We start from the raw sequence: 20,251 nt of genomic DNA, 5'->3' as shown, positions 1-20,251 counted from the left end.
TAACTTTTTTTATATTTTAAAATTCAAAAAAAAAAAATTCAGTTATACACAGAGGTGGTATAGTAGCTTCAACAAAGCAGGAAATCATAAAGTCCTTGTTTCTAGGACCAACTCTGAAAACACCAGTCTTAAGAACTTTGACAAAATTGTAACCACTTCTGTTGGCAGCTTCATCAGTATAATATACACCAAGAGTGTCTGTCCCCCTAACCCCTCAGGGTTTCTGTGAAGATCAAGCATACAGTAGTAGATTAGAGGACTTTGAAAGTTAAAAGTTCTATACAAATGAGAGCTCTTATTTTACTGAAGACATGCTTGATATTCCAGACTTGGTTCAACAACAACAACAGCAGCTCAGACTAAAATATTCTTGCTCAGAAATTATTCCTGGTAAGTGGAATAATTTGTCAACCTTCATTTCAACAATCTGTATTCATCCCATTTGCCATGAAATGAGGTAATAACTGGACTGTGCTGCACAATTTACAGACTTACACAAACGAGCATATATGGCCCATTTAGCTAAGGATATTTTAATCGTGCTGTTTATTATGAGTTGATCTCCTATAATAATATCGCATATCAGCTGATATGTATTTCCTTTAGAAGATGACCTTGTTAAATAGATTATCCAGGTATTTTTTTAACATTTAGCACATCTCATAATTTACACAAAGGAATGATAAATCTCTAAAATGCACCAAGCATAGAAACCTATTAACCCTGCATGAATTGGCTATGGTGGATGTTTTGCTTGTCTTTTTTTCCAAAACTTTCTTTCATATGAAAAATACTTGTTTTCTTCTGTTTGTCTCTGAAGACACCTGTTTTCCAATTTATTGCCAATTATCTCACACACACCAAGACACCAAGTTTTAAATGAATTACAGTTCTAAAGTTAAGTACTGAGAGAAAGAAAGAAATGTATTTAAATAGGTAAATTATCTTACCTGCCTTGGCTGCTGAGCTATACATACTTTGTATGCTTCAGCAATTAACACACCACATGCAGTGTAAGGTTGTAGGAAACAAAGGCAAAAGTAAGGAAATAGAAAACTTCCACTTACTGCAAATGAAAGCAGTCTCATCTGAATTATCAGCACAATCATTCACAAAATCACACAGCTTATCCTTCACAATGCAGTGCTTGTTTGCACACCTGAATTCTTGAGCAGTACACTTTCTGTCTGAGATAAGTAGAGGGGAACAATCTTGAAAGGAAATATCATCCACTGCTACATCTCCCATGTAACTGATACCACACTTTGCCCTAAAGACAATCTTTAAAAAAAACGGAAGGAAAGAAAGAAAGAAATCCAACTTCAGTTGAAACATCGAAGAATTCAAAATTTGAGGCAAACATTAAATATATGGCATAAGGTTTGAATTTAATAAAAATATTCCCAAAATGAAATGACCCAAGATGTTTGAGGGTCATCCAACAGATGTGGGAGTGGCAACACCACTGCCTCTTGTCTAGATTTTTAGGGCAGGTGGCATAGAAAACCGGCAGGAGCCACCAACCTACCAATGCTGCGTCTGTAGCTCTCTCATCCAAAACAGTCCCACTTCACTACTTAGAGCCTCATCTCCTATGGGAGGAAGGAGGCCAACTGGCTGACAGAGCATACTAAGAGGAAGAAGATGCAAGTACATCCTTTTTTTTGGCCAATTTTTTTGCCCCTCCTCAGGTCTGTCCACCCCAACCATGTGAAAGTGAAGATATTGAACCTCAATTCCATGAGGTTTTTTAAATTACCCACATCTTTGGAGTTAAAATTATTTTAATTTCCCTTTAACTAAAGTATGTATGAACAATATTCTCCTACGTGTCCTGTTTTTCAGTGAAATCCCACTTACATGGACTCCAAAAAAAATGATAAATAATTAAAAGTAATAACAAGAGTTGTTAAAATGTTTACAAATTTCATCTTCAATTTGTAACATTACCAATGCATGGAAGAACAAATAACACTGTTTTACAGAACACCAGAAGTCATAAATTGTTTAGTTTTAAATTTCTAAGTAAAATTAATTCAGAATGTTTCTATTAATTTTCTGCATGCCATCTGTATTTGTGTATTAACATAAGAAATATTTTTATTTAAATTCAATTAGCTGACACATATAGTACATCATTAGTTTCAGATGTAGTATTCCAATAATTCATCAGCTGTGTATAATACCCAGTGTTCATCACATCACGTGCCCTCCTTAATACATTTTAAATTAAATTTAGAACAATTCGAAAGGAGTTAACAAGAATACAGATTTACTTCAGTGATTTTATACAAATATGTATTGTTCAAGCTCCCAAACACCTTTTGACCAAATCTAAACTTTTTTCTTGAAAGAATTACAATTTTTTCCTTAAGATGTATTATACTTTTATGTGACTGTTTGAAAACCTATGTGTTTTCCTTTTAAGATGAGATAATGGAATAATTGAAAATCATGCCTCTCAAATTATGAAAACCAAAACAAAAATGCAATTTTTATGTAAATTAACATAGCAAATTTACATAAGATGTTCTTCATAAGAGATATGCAGGTAAGACCAATAAATTTGATTGAGTGAGAGGTTGCAAGTCATTATGAAGTAAAACTAGACAGAGTAAGGACTACAATGCTCTTATAAGGAAACACTGATAAACTGCAAAGGGTACTCTATTTTCTGGGTGTATCTAAACATTTAAACACATGATACAATGTTGTGTGAAAAGGAAATTAGATAATAAGTGTTTCCTTATTACTTTGTCTATGTGCAATCCTATAGATGTACTCTCAGGTACCTACCATGTCCAAACGATCAAATCATTGCTTATATCCCAACGCTCCATAAAATCTTGGTTACGATTCCATGGGCTTTAGTACTGAATGTGATTACACTTTTTTAAAAGTATAATTATATGTTTTTCAGTGGAATAAAAGCAGGATCAATTATTTTGGAAAATCTGAGAAACAATATGGCACAGTGTTTGGATTATGGACTTGTAGATGAACTGTCTAGGCTTAAAGTCCATCTATGCCATTTTGTAGTATGCAACGAGAGCAAGTTCCTTAATATACTGGTCTTTCTGTATTCTGATATTTAAAAGGGGGATAATTATCAAATAATTACTATCAAAACTAAGGAGTATTTCAAATTCATACTTAGCACTTACTAAGTTCTATGTACATGCCTGCTCTAGTCATGCAAAATAATTAAATACTCTAAGTTTGAGGGCTCCCAAATAAAAGTGAAAACTACTCAGTGCTGATTCCACATATAATTCCTAAAAATATCTTATGCTCAAGGGATAGAGGTATTCCTTTTTCTGAGGTAAAAGGGAATGATACTATGAAAATAGAAGAATCACAGACAGTATGCCTGGCTCATCAACTCTATCTCCAATACATAGTAATGAGCTTTGCACATAGTAGGTGCTTATTAAGTTTGTATTGAAGGAATGAGTGAATTACAAAAAATATTAAATATTTACAAGCCATTAGTGTCTGATTTGAAGATTCAAATAAGAGTTCTCTTTACTCAAATTTCAATATATGAAAAAGTAAATTTCAGAAAGGCTAAATTAACTAAGTAATTAATAATTGATTCCTCCTGCTGAAATTCCCCCTTAATGTTATTTTGAACATAATTTTACCATACAAATATTCTACTTGCACAGACATAGTTAAGAATTCACTGCCTGGGGTAGAAGCCTATGTCTGGTAGCAGGAAAACCTACTCGTTCTTGCTGAGGTTTCTTCTACCCTCAGTTAAAAGATCTCAGAGACTGAACAGATGGAATCATGTTAATAATAAATTTCATATTGTTCAATTTGAAATATCAGTCTAATAATTACATCTTCAGGGTGAACTTATTTATCAATTTCCTAAATTATCTACAAATGACCCATAAGAAAACTGGACTCAAGTGAGAAGTCCAAAAACATATGGAATTTATTACACCTACTATTCCAAGAAATTAGGGACAATGATATATCAATGTATTTTTTTAAAGATTTTATTTATTCATGAGAGACACACAGGGAGGCAGAAACAGGCAGAGGGAGAAGCAGATTCCCCACAAGGGAGCCTCATGTTGGACTCGATCCCAGGACCCCGGGATCATGACCTGAGCCAAAGGCAGAGGCTCACCACTGAGCCACCCAGGTGCTCCATGTATTGATGTCTTTACATAGAGGGAGCTAGCCCGTGCTTCCACTGGAATTGAGAGGGGCTGATCTATCCAGCACATAACTATAGATAGTTACTGAATATTCACAGTAGAACTGGCTACTATTTCTGCATATACAGAGGACTGGAAATGCAATAATTAGTCAAGATATATCTTCTATCTAGATATAAATGGTTCTAAATTCACGAAATTAAGCCCTGAGCAATTAAGACTAAGAAAATGTTCCCCAGTATAAATGGGTAACTGAATTCTGAATTCTCCTTCTCCTGATACAAATCTTAAAAATTTTAATCATTAACCCTCATTTTCCAAAGAAAATGCCAAACACACACACACACACACACACACACACACACACACACGAGTTATTTTCCTGATAATCCATAAAAAACAAAAGCCATACCAATTACCTTGGCATGTAATTATTTTCAATGTAAGCATTTTAATCTATGTACTAATTCTTCTTATTTTAAATTGTTAGATATGTATAAGTCTTATCCTCCTAATATTATTGTAATATACACAAAAACAAATACAGCGGCACACAATTTGGTGTGTGCCAAATATTTTTGAATTAGGTAAATCTATTACCTCTAGTAAGGTTTAACCACATAATGTGCTTTTAAAAGTCTGTCTTTTAATTAGTTTTGAAATAAATTAACATAATTAATCCACAGCCTCCAAGAATATGTCTGTAAAATCAAGGGAGGTGTTCTTTCTATGAGGGAGGCTGATTGTGAAGTAGAGCATGGTTGGCATTAAAATTACATAATCCTAGAATATGGTTGTCTAGTTGGGAGAAATTAGAACATCTAGAACTGAATTCCTTATGGAAATGCTCCATGGAGTGTTAGGCATTCATATAACACATCAGGAAGGGAATGGGAGGACCAGAAGACTATGAGTGGAGGAAATAAAGTAGGATTAGAGGGGAAAAAGCAACAAAACTCCCTCATCACCCAACTGTTTGGATTACAAACCTGTATATGTGATTGAACACCTAAAAACACTTCTACTTTCTTCCACCATGTACCTTGCTGTCCTATTTGAGCCCACAATTTAGAAGTAACATTGTCTTTCTTGCTGAGTACCTATAGGGATAAATCAAGTAAGAGATGTTAAAATATTTGATCTTGATAAATTTTAAACATTCAGAACTTGCCCAGTGATTTTTAAAAACATTTTGTTTATTTTTTTAAAGATTTATTTATTTATTCATTCAGAGAGAGCGAGAGAGAGGCAGAGACACAGGCAGAGGGAGAAGCAGGCTCCATGCAGGAATCCTGATGTGGGACTCAATCCCAGGTCCCCAGGATCACACCCTGGGCTGCAGGCAGTGCTAAACGGCTGCACCACCGGGGCTGCCCTTAAAAACATTTTAATATCAACATGAAGTCCCTTAGAGAAAAGTAGGGACAGTTTTCATGAGATACCTTTGTTTTCTATACAGCAGTGTATCTCCAGGATACCTCACAAGCTTTGTGTAATAGAGGTGTACTTGAGAATCTGCCAGTCAAGTCCAACAGGTCTAGGCATCATTTAATTAACTCTTAACTACATTAGCTTAAAAAAAAATGACAGAAGTAACAACTGAAATTTTACATATTCAATAATATTCATGGAGTTGAATAGAAAGCACTTATTACTGCCTAAAACATTTTTCTGAGGATGACTTTCTTTCCTCATCCTTCTGGGTTCAGTGGAGACAGTGGTATTACAATGGGAGCCCATTCAGTTTTAACAGCACTCCTGGGTGGTCTGAGTGGGCACTGACTCACACTGTGATAGTTAAGATGCTTCTACCAGAGAGCCTTGAAACCTCAAATTCTCAGTACTATAACCTTATTCTAAAGAGAAATTCTGATTAGTCTCAGCAGACAAATTAATCTGGCTCTCCTTTTAGAATGCTACAAACTGAACCAACGAGAGGGTAACTGAAGAGAATAAGGAATAGCAGAACAATTCTACACTTTAAAGTAACTGACTTAGATGGCTTACTTAATTATTTCACAGCACTACATTTTAAAAATACAATGTGTACAACCCAAAGAATCGTTCTGGTAAAGGGTTCGTGAAGGTTTTGACTTTGCAAAGTGAAGGTAACTTTTAATGGTTTTATTATCTATTTTCAATTAAATTCAAAGAGCTATTTTATTGGAGCATAATTAACATTCAAACTATTAATTTTATAGAAGTAGAGTTTCTAGACCCTTTAGAATCCCTAGGTAATATGAAGCTAACAAAAATATCACCATGGTTTTAGTCTTTATAATTTAAGTTAAAATAACCTGCTTGTATCAAAGTAAAAAATATATAATTTCTAAAAATATATAATTTCTAATATATTTCTAAATATATAACTTTTAAAAAGCATGGGAAATAGATCTTTGTATGAATACCATTCTACATATAAATGGCTAAGGAAAATGTGTTCATGCACAAAAATAAGGATCACATACATTACCATTTTAAGTATTTGATAAATAATTACTTATAACATTTCAATAATATTTTCTAATTTTTTACCCAGTAATACAAAATTGTACCTGAAAAAAGAATTAATCTTAACCACAAAATGTGCCAGTTAAATAATTCTCTTTTTCTGATGAAAATCCTATAGTAAGCTGTATTGAATATTTGCCAAAAAAAAGCCAATTTAAAACAAATGATAAACTATAACTTTAATCCATAAGACTATTGGATGTTTTTAGATTATCAAACATGCACACATACTTATAATACAAATGTACTTTTAAATCACTATTGGTAAGGAGTCTCACAATAAAGAAGATAATTTCCTAAAACTAATAAGTGAATTTAATATATTTCCAAGTAAAAAAAAAAAAAACAGCATTTGGGAACTATGTTTATCTATAACTTGTTTGTAAAAATAAATATTTAATAGAGCCAGGAAAAACTTAGAATAAGACAGTAATAAAATGAGGAGACAAAGCACATAATAATAAAATTATAATCAAGGTACAGGGGAAAAAGTGGTTGAGCAGCTGGCCTGCAATCTGTTTCTCTTTTTTTCTGGGGTCGGGGGGTCGGGTAGGTGACCTACCTGTAATCTCTTTGCAAATATGCTTTATGTAGACATCTTCGCTAATAATTAATGGTGTTTGATAAGGGGGGAGAACCCTTTGCTATGCCTGTATTTAGCAAGATATTCCTGGTCTGAAACTTCTCATGGGAAACAACTGTAGAATTTTGGGATTGATCTTTCAGACATGGCTTCCTGGAAAATGCTACATAGGGTATGAAATAGTACAAATGGAGATGTTTGACAACTGAGCTGGCTTGTTCTGTGTAAATGATGCATCTATACATATTACTTAAAACCCCATATATTATATAAGGCATATCCAATATGAGAGAACAGGATCTAGGGACCTGTACTGAGACTCTAGAACCTCTCTCTGTTTTGCCTGTATAACTTGGTCTTCTAAAAGAAACCAGGAACCCTGGATAAAGTTAACTCCAGGGATAACACAAGGTAAAAATGAATCTGGGACATCTTGGACAGAAAGCAAGAAAAGGCCCAAAAATTGATGGGATTGTTAAAGATACAGAAGTCAGCTTAAAGGGTCTCCTATGAGCAAATCTGGGGCAATTTAAGACACAATTAACTAATAATAATTATAATTGACAATAAAAAATTGAATACAAAAAGGATCCATGAACCCAACTGATGTAAATCAATAAATGGAGAGGTAATTTTGTTGGTGGTGGCAACGCTATTTTTTATAACAGAAAACCAATCAACAAATGTAAACAGAATAATTGAGTTTGAAATAACAATTAAGCTATCATCATAGTAAAATTCATTCCAGTGAAAAATACTAAAGGAAACAAAAACTAGCAAGTAAAATTGACTTGAGAACAGGATTTTATATAATATCAAAATATCTCTTCACAAAATATTTATTGATAACAAATGGAATAAACATAATAAGACCTATAGATATCATATACCACCATGGGATGCAGTAAAAGGAACAGAATATTGGTGCTATTACAACACCAATGTATGTATGTATACATATATATATATGTATATATATGTATAATATATGTGTTTATAGAAAATATGCATGTGTGTGTTCAAAACTGAGTGGATTCTACATACTGGTTTAGATGATAATATTTTAAAATATCCAAATCATAAAAATCTAGAGAAGATTAAGGAATTAGTCCAGTTTTAAAGACACCAGAAAGAAATGAGTAGGTATGATACATGATCCTATATGGAATATTTTCTATAAAAGATGGTACCGGGACAACAGGCAAAAAAATAGGAACTCTGACTGAATGTTATATCAGAGTTTGTGAGATTCTTGGAACAGTTTGAAATAGTTTAAACAATAATTCCAAAATGGTTTATTGTTTTTAAACAAACAATTTTCAAAAGACAACTGGAAAATGTAGCAGCAGTCCCATCAACAGGAAGAATGGACCTTCAAAGATCACCAAAGTATGTGTGATCCATTTGAACATGGACACTGAAACCTACATGAAACATCTCAAGTATAAAACTGCACTACACAAAAGCTGTAACCTCAGAATAAAACTACTAACCATAAAGTGATTAGTAAAAATGTTCCACTGGCCATTCAAGTCCAATTCTGCTAAAGCTGTTTTTTCAATCATACCATATTGAAACTAGCTAGGTATTGATAATTACCCATTCTCATCTATTAGCAGACTACATAGGGAAAATGTAGAAAGTGCAATTGCCTAAGTAGTACCTGGAGAGAACCAACTGTAACACCATTCTCTGAGTCCAGAACACCAGGGTACATTTTGGTCCCATGCGTGAAATAACAGGAGTCAATATATCAGCCATGTCACCAAATTTTCCATTTGAACTATCAGCATACAGGTACCAGCCATCTGTGGTATTTCTGGGGAAAGTACAAAGTATTTCTCAGATTAAAAAGAGAAGAAGATCATAACATATATAGTTCAACACTGACCATATTTTATTGTTCCATAGGTTTTCCTAAAAGTATAATGACGTTTTACAGCATAATGATGACTCAGAATCTTCAGCAGAAATAACTATTCTCCTGCCTCTTTTCCCTAGCCAGGAGGATGCCACAGTCCGTTCTCTCAAGACTGGCTCCATGTGACCCATTTCTGGAGACTGGGAAATAAGGTCGCAGTCCTTAGCCTCATGTCATCCCAGGGGCATTGGGACAGGAGAGTGGGAATCCTTTCCTTCCACCCAGACATGGTTTGATCCCCATGGCTGCCTTTCTGAGGGAGTGTATTCAATTTTTACTTAAAATTTTTACTTATCTGCAGCTAGAGGAGAAATGTGCCCAACACTGGTGGAGATGTGACTCTCAACAGGGCCCTGTTCTCCTTCATGGCACTGCCAGCAGTGGTCCCAGAGCAAATGACAGCAGAGATGGCAGGGGCATCTGCCCTACATTCCCTCTGCTGTCTGACCCTGTGGTACTAAGACCACTCACCACCTTCCTCAAAGCCTTCTTGCCCCTGGACATTCCCTGCCTCTATCATTTCCTTCTTTTAGAATTCTCAGCTCCTTGATGTATCAGTTATCTCCTAGAAAACCAGTGTTTGGAGCAATAAGATTATTTTTGCTTGAGTCTTTTTTCTAAGAAAAGATAAAGAGCTAGCACTGTGGGAATCTTCTTTTTATGCTGTTGTGGTTTACCCTTTTAGAAAACAGTAGTTAATAGGATGGATGTCTGACTGTCAGAATCAGAGTACTTTTTGGAAACTTGGAAATGGAGTTCCTCCTCTACTCCCTAAGGAGAGGTCCTCTAACTCTCTGCCCTCACCTTGCTCCATGCTGCCTGGGCTTCCATCCCACACGTCATGGACACCACTCACTTTTAATCCTGCTTGTACTGTCACCCCCCACATATCTGGGGGGCACTGGTAGCTCTTGGGTTTGATGCTCTCCACTGATCCTTTCCCCTTCCTTGGTCTGGTGGCCCTCAGACAGGCACTACTGGAGTCACCTAGGAACTGGCAACATGACAACAGCCAAGCTTGGGGCCAGTGCCTCGGCCATCCTCCCAAAACAGGCTGAGATATAACCTTTGAGATGCTAGGCCCATCTCTGATCCTGCCTGCTAGTATTGAAGGATGGGACTCTGTCTATAGAGATGTCTTCAGAGGGCAGACCAGGAGTGGGACATGAGGGTTGGCTAATGTAAGCTTCCATAGCCACCATCAAGAGGTGGATCCACTGCCACTGGTTGCCCAGATTCCCCACTTATTTTTCCAATAGAGGCCATAGGAGGAAAGGAGTTTACTTAAGAACATTTTAAAGAAATCTTTCATGCCCTAGGGACCTCTTCATCAGAGCACAAGAGTAGGTTGCAATGATTTAACATTTGTTTGGGGTCAACTCATGTGTGAGGGAGGTTTCAACCCAGGCCTGAAGTTAGTTTCAAATAATAAATAATAAAACAATTTTTCATTTTCTTTTTTTGCACAGAAGCTGGTAACCTAGGACCTATGTGTAAAGAGCTTTATATGAATATTTTTCTGTAGTTGGCTTTCTTGGGTTGGTAGATACATTCTATTTAAGTTTCCTTGAACATTATGGATTCCCCTAATGTGTATGAATGACTGAGGCTTTGTAAATTCAGGGACATTTCTGTGAAAGAAGTTATTTGATGGGGTCAAAGAAGCGAAGGGGAAAAAAAGAAACAAAACAAGTACTCTACCTAATTTTTATTTTAAATTCATGTATCAGCTGGTACAATGTGCACATATTATGTTAAAGCCTGAAATTGCCAGGTCTAATCTGTAATAACTTAATCGTGTGCTTTTTTTTTTTTTTTTTTACAATAACGTGGTCACCTTTAGACAGCTTATTTTTTTAACATTTTTAATTGACATATAATTGACAACAATCTTATGAGTTTCAGATATACTACATATTGATTTAACAATTCTATACATTACTCAGTGCTCACCACAGAAAGTGTAGTCACCATCTGCGATCACATATTATTACATTACTGACATTATTCCCTATGCTGAACTTTTTGCCTTTGTGACTTAATTACTTTATAAGTGGAAGTTCAGAGTATGTATCGCTTAATTTATTTCCCCAATCCCCTTATCCACTTCCCCTCAGGAAACCACCAGTTTGTTCTCTGTATTTAAGAGTCTCTTAAAAAAAAATAGTCTATTTTTCTGTGCATTCACTTTGTTTTTCAGATTCTACATGTGAGTAAAATTATATTTTCATATATGTAAAATGAACTCTTAAGAACCAAATAGTTTTAGAGTCACATAAAGAAGAAAAAAATATGTATAAAAAATTAAAGCATGTAAAATAGAAAGGAAACTGGTCTGAGGTTCTACTTACAGGTCTAAAGGCTTTCAAAGTTCAAGTCTAGTCTCTGTTAAATATATGTCAGTTTTATTTAAATATATTTTAATAAGTTGGCAGATAATTTTTTAAAGTGTGTCTTTTTCCTCCTTACCTCCAAATCAAAGAGGAAAACTCAGGATGGAAACAATTAAATATCAGCATAATCTTGCCACAAAAGAGTTTATGCTCCTACTTTAAATATCAATTCAAAAAAGAAATAATAAAACATTAAAGACATCTGGGTAACACATAGTGTTTTGAAGTACTAAACGAAGAGGTGATTCCTCACAGTTTGGGCATTCTGACCCACTTTGATTCATTAGACTTCTTACCACTTTTTCACCTAAATATTACGCTAGAATGTAACTTTGCTATTTATTAAACCATTTTTATTTTGAAAATTTTATCATTTTTCTTGAGGAAAGAATTATGAGTCAATAGCAAATGGATAGAGAAAAAGACTAAGTATGCATTCAGTCCCCACATATTTATTGTCATTCTTTGCAGTCTTGCCTGCCCCATGCCCTGGAAATACGATTGTGAGCAAAGCATCCAATAGAGTTTGTCCTCTGGCCTCACCATTTACTAGGTGGACAACATTAGGCAGCTTAGTTAATCTCTCTGAACATATTCATTTCTTCATTTATGAAATGGTCCATAGAAGGTCTCATTAAGAATTAGAAGTAAAATAAAGGAACATCTAAAATGGTACTTGGCCCATCCTATATATTTAATAAATGTTAGTTGTGATTTGTGGTTATGTTTATGTCATTAGTTGCTGCTAATAGAACAAAGAGTTTAGTGTCCCACAAACCACAGAGTGTATGAATTAAGATCATTTTTAAGAAGCAGGATTATTATATTAATTTAAATTATGTCTCAATAAGTAAGCACTTCCAGCTTCGTTCCTTGCATGCTAATATCCCAGGATCCTAACAGAAGTGGATATATAATTGATTTACTGATTTATAGATTCACTGAGATCTGGCTCAATTTCCACAGATATTCTTTCCTAGACTGACAAACAGACTCTAAGCTTCATGTGGAAATCTAAAGGAATAAGAAGAGCCAGATCTCTAATGTAAAGGAGAACAAAGAGAATTTATTCTAACATATCTATTCATTATAAAGGTGGAATAATCAAGATAGAGTGGTACTAGACAGGCAAACAGGCCAGGGAAAAAGATGGGACAGTCCTGAGACCAATTTACACACACTTGTACACATGATTTATGAAAAGTTTGGTTCTTCAGAGCAATGACAGAAAAGACAATCCTTTTAATGTATACTGAATAAATTAAGTAGCAATTTGTGTGTGGGGGGGGGGATAAAAAAATAACACTTAGCCATATTTCACAGCTTTTAAAAAATTATAAATTCCAGGCAGGTTGTACCTGGACTATAGAAGGTAAAACAATAAAGTTTCTTCTCTACAATAAGGAAATAACATCTTCATGATGTGGAATTGAGAAAGTTTTAATGATATGTAAAAATTACTAACCATAAGGGGAAATATTGAAAAATGGACTGTATTCAAATTAAGGAGTTCTGTTTATTAAAGATACCAAAACAATGATCAAAATCATCACTGAATCATGATTAGTGAATGGGAGGAAAATATGTATCACGTTTAATCAAAATACCATTTATTGACTGCTTACTATGTACCACGCACTATGCCAGACATTCAACAGTATGTGGGTATTTGTGTGTTTGTGTGTGTAGGGGCCATGCCTATTTTGTTTCCAATGCAGTACCTGGTTCATAAATCCTCAAAAACTACTTGACAAACAAAATAAAGGAGTTTAAAATTAGCAGAACACTTGTAGAAATAAAAAGATCAAAGGAGTAACAGAACTGTGGATTCAGCTAAAATTGTTTGTGAAAAGTTGACAAAAAGCAACATAAGAAAAGACAAAACAAAAGCTCACAGATCTTGGAGACCATGGAGGAATTAAGTGACTGAAAGTTTGAATTCTGGCAACAATAAAGGCATCTAGTCAACAGTTTTCAATTAGAGAAATCTGTTTTGATTTCCCAGAAGCTACACAATGAAAAACTATGAATGTTTAACTTTCACAAATCAAAATAATTTGATAAAATTCAAACACAGAGATAAATATAAATTTCTAAAACAATTCCTTAAATTATATACTCCTGAAGTATCCCACATATTCAAGAAAAAGAAAAAGGAAAGACATCAGGAGATAGAGGGGCACCTGGGTGGCTCAGTTGGTTAAGTGTCTGCCCTCACCTCGAGTCATGATCTCAGGGTCCTAAGATCAAGCCCCACATCTGGCTCCCTGCTCAGGGGGAGCCTCCTTCTCTCTCTACCTCTGCTCCCAACTCATGCTCACTCACATGCACTCTCCCTCTCAAATAAATAAAAATCTTAAAAAAAAAAAAGATAGACTTTTAAAATGCAAGTAAGAAAATTGCATTCATGTTTTTACATCATACTATGAACATAGTGTGGGCGTAGCAGTACATTGTTGGTCACCAATATTACCTGCATTAATTGTGGGTACATGATGTATGTGCTCAGGTGTCCCAGAGCATGCTATTTTAAAGAAAGTCTCCAGGCCACATAGGATAATCAGTTTCTGAAGTCTTGACGTAGGATGCCTGGGTGGCTCAGTGGTTGAGCATCTGCCTTTGGCTCAGGGTGCTATCCCAGAGTCCTGGGATCAAGTCCCACATGAGGCTTCCTGCATGGAGCTTGTTTCTCCCTCTGCCTATATCTCTGCCTCTCTCTCTCTCTCTCTCTCTCTCTCTCTGTCTCTCATGAATAAATAAATAAAATCTTTAAAAAATAAATAAAGTCTTAATGCTACACAAATTAAGCAAATAAAATACTGACTTATTTGAGAATCTCCTGGGTATTCACTTTAATTAGTAAGAAAAAAAATACGCTTGAATGGACAAATCAAAATATTTTTGAGTTGAGTCAACGGACCTTTGACCCTATATATACACAACATCAGGGATGTATTCTCCAGGCTTATTCTTTGGGCTGAAAAATACCGTTTCATTCATTATGATACAATAGGCTTTTTTAGCATACCTGATGAGATATGATCTACTAAAAGTTGTCACCAACTTTATTAGCTTCATGTGTAGCAGAATATACAAAGTGCTCAATAGTACAGTTTTTCTAATGGTTTCCATAGCATTACTCTAGTATCTATAATGTACAATTCTTGTTTTTGGAAACTAACTGCTCCCCTACCAGAGCCACCAACTGTACTGTGTGAGACAGACAAAGTCCCTGATCTATCAACTGCTGTAGTAGGCTTCTTAAGCAAGCCAGACCAATTAGAGGCTCTTGTGGGGGATTTTTAGAATATAGGGTAAGAAAAAAGGCATATTCCCTCTTGAGTGTCAAATCATACTAGCTGAGACCCCAAGGTTTGAAGCCAGTTCTCCCTGATTCCCAAATTCCATACATGCCATCTATTCTATGCTTTAGTGATACAGAATAAGAGATTAAAAAAAAAAAAAAGGTTATATTTGACATTATGGTCCTTTCAATACACAATGATCCCACCATCCTGCTTAGCAATATTCAATACAGGAGCACCTGGGTTGCTCAGTAGGGTAAGCATCTGACTCTTGGTTTAGGCTCAGGTCATGATTTCAAGGTCCTGGGATTGAGCCCCACATCAGACTCCAAGCTCAGTCAATATTCCTCTTGAGATTCCCTTTCTCCCTCTCCCACTACCTCTCCCCCTCCCCTGGCTCACACATACTCTCTCTCTAAAATAAATAAATGAATCTTAAAAAAAAAAAACTTCAATACCTCTTTACTGATACAAAGACCCTTGAACTAAACTATATGCTATCAGGTTACAATAAAAAGCTCCAGTAAGATATAAATCTATCCGCTACACACATGGTCTAGATCAGCTGACATTGCTTTTTTCATAGCACAGCTTTCCTGATAAAGGAAGCAGTGAATTAATTTGCATTCTGGTGCAAGCTCTTTATATTATCATGTATTTGTAACTGATAGTACACAGACTGACATTTTATACTGCGCTGAAACATAACTGGGTCAGTTTTTTGTGAAGCCCATATAATAAATATTTTAGGTTTTATGCACCATAAGGTGTCTTACAACTATTAAACTTCTGTCTTTGTAGCATGAACACGTCCATGGACTGACTGCTTAAAAGAATGGTTACAGCCATGCTCGCATAAAACTATATTTACAAAAACAGACTTCAGACCAGAATCGTCCCACAGACCATACTTTGCTCACCACCTATTCTACGGATAAAACCTCAATTCATCAGGATTGAAGGAATAACTTTCTATAAAAATATCTAGCATCAACTTTCACCTATTACTTTACTCAGACACCCAGATTTATACCTATTGTAATGTTCATGTAATGACCTGAATACATCATGCACTTTCTTTTCTCCGTCTCCCTTTTATCTGCCCTTCCTCTGGGCACACTTACAATCTCTGCTCTTGGTCTGCCCTCTATACAACTTTGATTTATCCTCCACAACATATCTCAAATATACTTATTTCCAAGCCCTCTTAGAGCCCTAGACTCAAAAGCCCTTCATTCAAAATTACCCCCTCCTAAGAATTTCATAGCATTTATACATAACTTTTTAAATGTATTCTTCATATTACATTTTAATTCACTGAATATAAACCTTTATTCCCCAGTAGATTCTATACATATCAAGACACCATTTTAACTTATTTATCTACATCACCTTGTGAATCCAGGAAATCTTGTAAAGTGGCTTAAATTCAATTGGCACTTGATAAGTATTTCCTGAATCTGTTGCTGAAAATTAAATAAAAGTGTTACAGAATTCTTGCTTTTCTATATCAAAATTCTCCTTTACAAGTGCAAGGCATCTCGATTTTTAAAAAGGACTTAAAATTTTAGCAGAGTGCTTTTGGGTTTCTCTTTTTTAGCCTCATGAAATAAAAATGAAGTAATGAACAACATTTGCTGAAATTTTATACAACCACCTGGGGTTTTACCTACTCAGAATTCAATATCAAATGTATCAAAGCCAACTTTTTAAATTAGGAGCCCCCACAGTTCCGGTTTTAATATTGTATGACATTCACTGCAGAAAAACTTTGTGAGGCAAGTAGAAACACAGACAAAAAAAAATGGATAAATTTTAAAGTCATAGAAATTACACAATGTAGTTGTATTTGTTTATTTTCTAATTTCAAAACAAAAATTTTTAAAGCTCACTGAAGTGAGTATTTTCTTTGTAAAATAGATCCTGGGGGGAAAAAAATCTCCACGAGTTTCTGAGATGTATAAAATAAAGTATTTGAGGTTTTAGATCAGTCTTTAAATTGTAACATTTAAATTAGAGTATTAATAATAGTTTTTCATTCAATATTTGTAACAAAGATGAGAAGCTAGGATCATAACCACTACTATTTCAAAGATAACAAAAACTGAATAATTTTCAGTGCTAATTCCTTCAGTGTGAAGTGAAATCATGACCACCCTTAGATCCTTCTCCCCATGTTTTATATTCAAAACTAGTCGTCCTCTAAGCATGATGTCAGAACCAGCCACATTAGGATTACCTGGAAACTTATTTTAATCACCAGATCTTGGGCCCTATCTCAAACATATAAAATCAAAACTCTGGAGTAGAGCGCAGCAATGTGTTTAACAAATTCTCCAGCTTATTCTGGTGCATGCTAAGTTTTGAGACCCACTGCTCAAAACCACTTATGCTAACAACTAAAATAGTATCTACAATTCAAGTTGCCAAATCAAGATGCTAATCCAAAAGGAATACTTAGAAAAACAGACATTCAAGCTTAATTCTTCCCAAAATGAACACTCTGTGGAAAATAAGATTAAAAAAAAATTAACACTTGTTTTTACAACACCTCATTTTCTATCACATACTGTGTAGAACACAGGAACCATATTCTAGTAAAAAAAGAAAAACAGTTGGCTCAGAGAGGTATGGGTTGGAATTCTAGTCAAATATATTTGAGAAACTCAATGAGTAATTCCAGGGTACTATTTACACACAGACATACACATAGAATTTTACAGAAATAATCATTTAGGAGTTCAGTAATCAGTTGTTCATTATATATTTTTAATAACTCACACAATGTTAATGTATTTGATCAAAAAAGTGTCTGGCATATGGTAAGTCCTTAATTAAATATTTATCAAGTGCGTGTACAAAACCTGTTTTTGAGAATCACTAGATAAATCCCTTCTAATAAAAATTTTTGACCTACATTTCAAAACTAATTAGAGTAATTTAAATTTTTGAGAATTTAAAAATAATTTTTAAAATTATACTTTATCATAAATGAATATTATTGGGCAGCCCGGGTGGCTCAGCGGTTCAGCGCCGCCTTTGGCCCAGGTGTGATCCTGGAGTCCCGGGATGGAGTCCTGCGTCAGGCTCCCTGCATGGAGCCTGCTTCTCCCTCTGCCTGTGTCTCTCATGAATAAATAAATAAAATCTTTTAAAAAAAAGAAAAGAAATGAATATTATTAATGCAATAATTTATTCACATATTACTGTAAATGAAAGTTATTATAACTTTCTTTACCTTTAAACCTGAAACAAATTTATCTGAAACAAATATATCAGGGATAAAGAACAGTATTACACAATGATAAAGAGTCTAAGAAGACATAATTCTTAAGGTACATGAGCTTAAAAACTGAGTGTCAAACCATGTGAGGCAAAAACTAACAGAATTGCAAAAACAAAACAGAACCCACAAAAGCAAAAAACAGATGAATTCACTATCATAGCTAGAGATTTCTACACCCTTCTATCAGAAATGGACACATTTCACACGCAGAAGATCAGTAAGGACAAAGTGAACTCAGCATTATTAATTAGCTTGATATAACAGATAGATATCAACAGACTATTTTATCCAATAACATCAGAATATACATTCCTGTCAAGTTCACATGCAACATTTACATGTAATAAGGACTGCTAAATAAAACATACAAAAATTATCTAATAACAGCAAGAAGATAGCCTGATTAAAAAATGGGCCAGGTTTTAGAACTGTTTCTGTCCATCATGGGTTGTGTGGAGTCAGCTTGTGGGTCTGTGAGACCTGAAAATTAAGAGCTTCTTTGCTAACTGGCAGCTCCATGGTCTTCATTATGCCACAGAATGATTACTTTGAGTTGGACCAGAAGTGCTATAGCTATGGTTTGGATTACCATGAGAAAAGAGAAAGGAGGAAGGTGAGAGGTTCATGAACCTTCAAGGAAGGCAAAAAAGATGAAAGCTAACCTTTAGCATAAACAGCATGACAGGAAAATACAAATGAAAAAGACTCAAGATACATGAAAAGAGAAACACTAAACAAAAGAAAGATGAAGAGTCTCCAATAAGGAGCAGCATCCTGCATATCTACTGGACAGGGAGGAACAGTCTGGAGCTAAAGTATTTTCCGATATGATTAAACAAAAACAAAAAGAGAAAGCAGAAAAATGGTTAGTCCCTTTCCCCCAAAGTTTGTGCCCAGGGAGAAACAAAACTCTTAAAAGCTTTTCAAACAGGAAAGAGAAAGGAAAAAAAAGCATAGAAGAGGATGGTTACTGACGTCTGCTTTGTTGGAGAGGGCTTTAGTCAAAAACCACCTAAATATGAAAGATTCATTAGGCCAATGGGCTTTGTGTCCAAAAGGCCCACGTAACATACCCTGAATTGAAAGTCACCTTTTGCCTGCCAGTGTTTGGTGTAAAAAGAATCCCTCATCCCAATATATACAACTTTGGGTGTTATTACTTAAGATACTATCATTGAGGTGAACGTGATTTGAATTGGGCCTTGTGACATAAGATGGTAAGGTTATTTAGGGGAAAATATGCCCAGGTTACCAAAAATCCTGAAAACGATGGATGTACAAATGCAGTATTTGACAATAGTTTCAGAGAAATAACTCCTTATAATTACTGCAGACTACACACCAATAAGGAAAACTGTCATTACCGTCGTGGTTCTGAGTACCACCAAACAACCTGACATATCTGCAGTCACCAAGAGAACTATTTATCCTATTATAAAAAGTATTAAAATAGTCTAGTTTTACCAAAAAAAAAAAAAAAAGCAGCAGTAGTAGTAGTAAAAATGAAAGGAGCCCAAGACCTGAATAGATACCTCACCAAAGAAAATACACAGGAAAAAAAAAAAAAAAAGAAAATACACAGGAGGCAAAATATAAGCATATGAAAAGATACTCCATACATATGTCAGGGAAATGCAAATTAAAACAATATCATGTTACTATATGCCTATTAAAATTGCCAAAGTGCAGAAACTAACAACATCAAATGCTGGCAAGGACGTGGAATAAGAATTCTCATTTATTAATGGTGGTGATGCAAAACTGTACAGCCAGTTTAAGAGACAGTTTGGTAGTTTCTTACAAAACTGAACATATTCTTACATGATCCAGAAATTATGCTCCTTGGTATTTAGCCAAAGGAGATGAAAATTTATGTCCAGACAGAAACTTGCACATAGATATTTATAGCAACCTTATTCACAACTGCCAAAAGCTGGGAGCAACCAAAATGTCCTTCTGTAGATGAACAAACTGGTACACTGAACAATGGAATATTATTCAGCACTAACAAGAAATGAACTATTAAGCCATGAGAAGACAAGGAGGAAACTCCAAGTGCATATTATTAAGTGAAAGAAGC

The 20,251-nt window shown here is 34.8% G+C and overlaps 1 protein-coding gene and 1 pseudogene across 1 annotated transcript in view; one reads left to right on the top strand and one right to left on the bottom strand.

Moving 5' to 3' along the window:
* Positions 1-20,251, bottom strand: part of LOC112931152 (MAM and LDL-receptor class A domain-containing protein 1) — a 107,777-nt gene that overhangs the window by 34,145 nt on the left and 53,381 nt on the right. The window contains exons 3-5 of the mRNA XM_026013661.2: positions 8,930-9,085; positions 5,162-5,272; positions 1,068-1,281 (exon numbers count right to left, since the gene is read on the bottom strand). Coding sequence (XP_025869446.2) covers positions 1,068-1,281; positions 5,162-5,272; positions 8,930-8,983 — 379 coding nt within the window. The 5' untranslated portion in view covers positions 8,984-9,085. The remainder of the gene's footprint in view (positions 1-1,067; positions 1,282-5,161; positions 5,273-8,929; positions 9,086-20,251) is intronic.
* Positions 18,701-19,485, top strand: LOC112931136 (ribosome biogenesis protein NSA2 homolog; annotated as a pseudogene).

The sequence above is a fragment of the Vulpes vulpes genome, chromosome 2 (assembly GCF_048418805.1).
Source record: "Vulpes vulpes isolate BD-2025 chromosome 2, VulVul3, whole genome shotgun sequence".
Classification (NCBI taxonomy): domain Eukaryota; kingdom Metazoa; phylum Chordata; class Mammalia; order Carnivora; family Canidae; genus Vulpes; species Vulpes vulpes.
The sequence above is the reverse complement of the archived record's forward strand: the minus strand, read 5'-3'. Positions and strand labels throughout refer to the sequence as shown.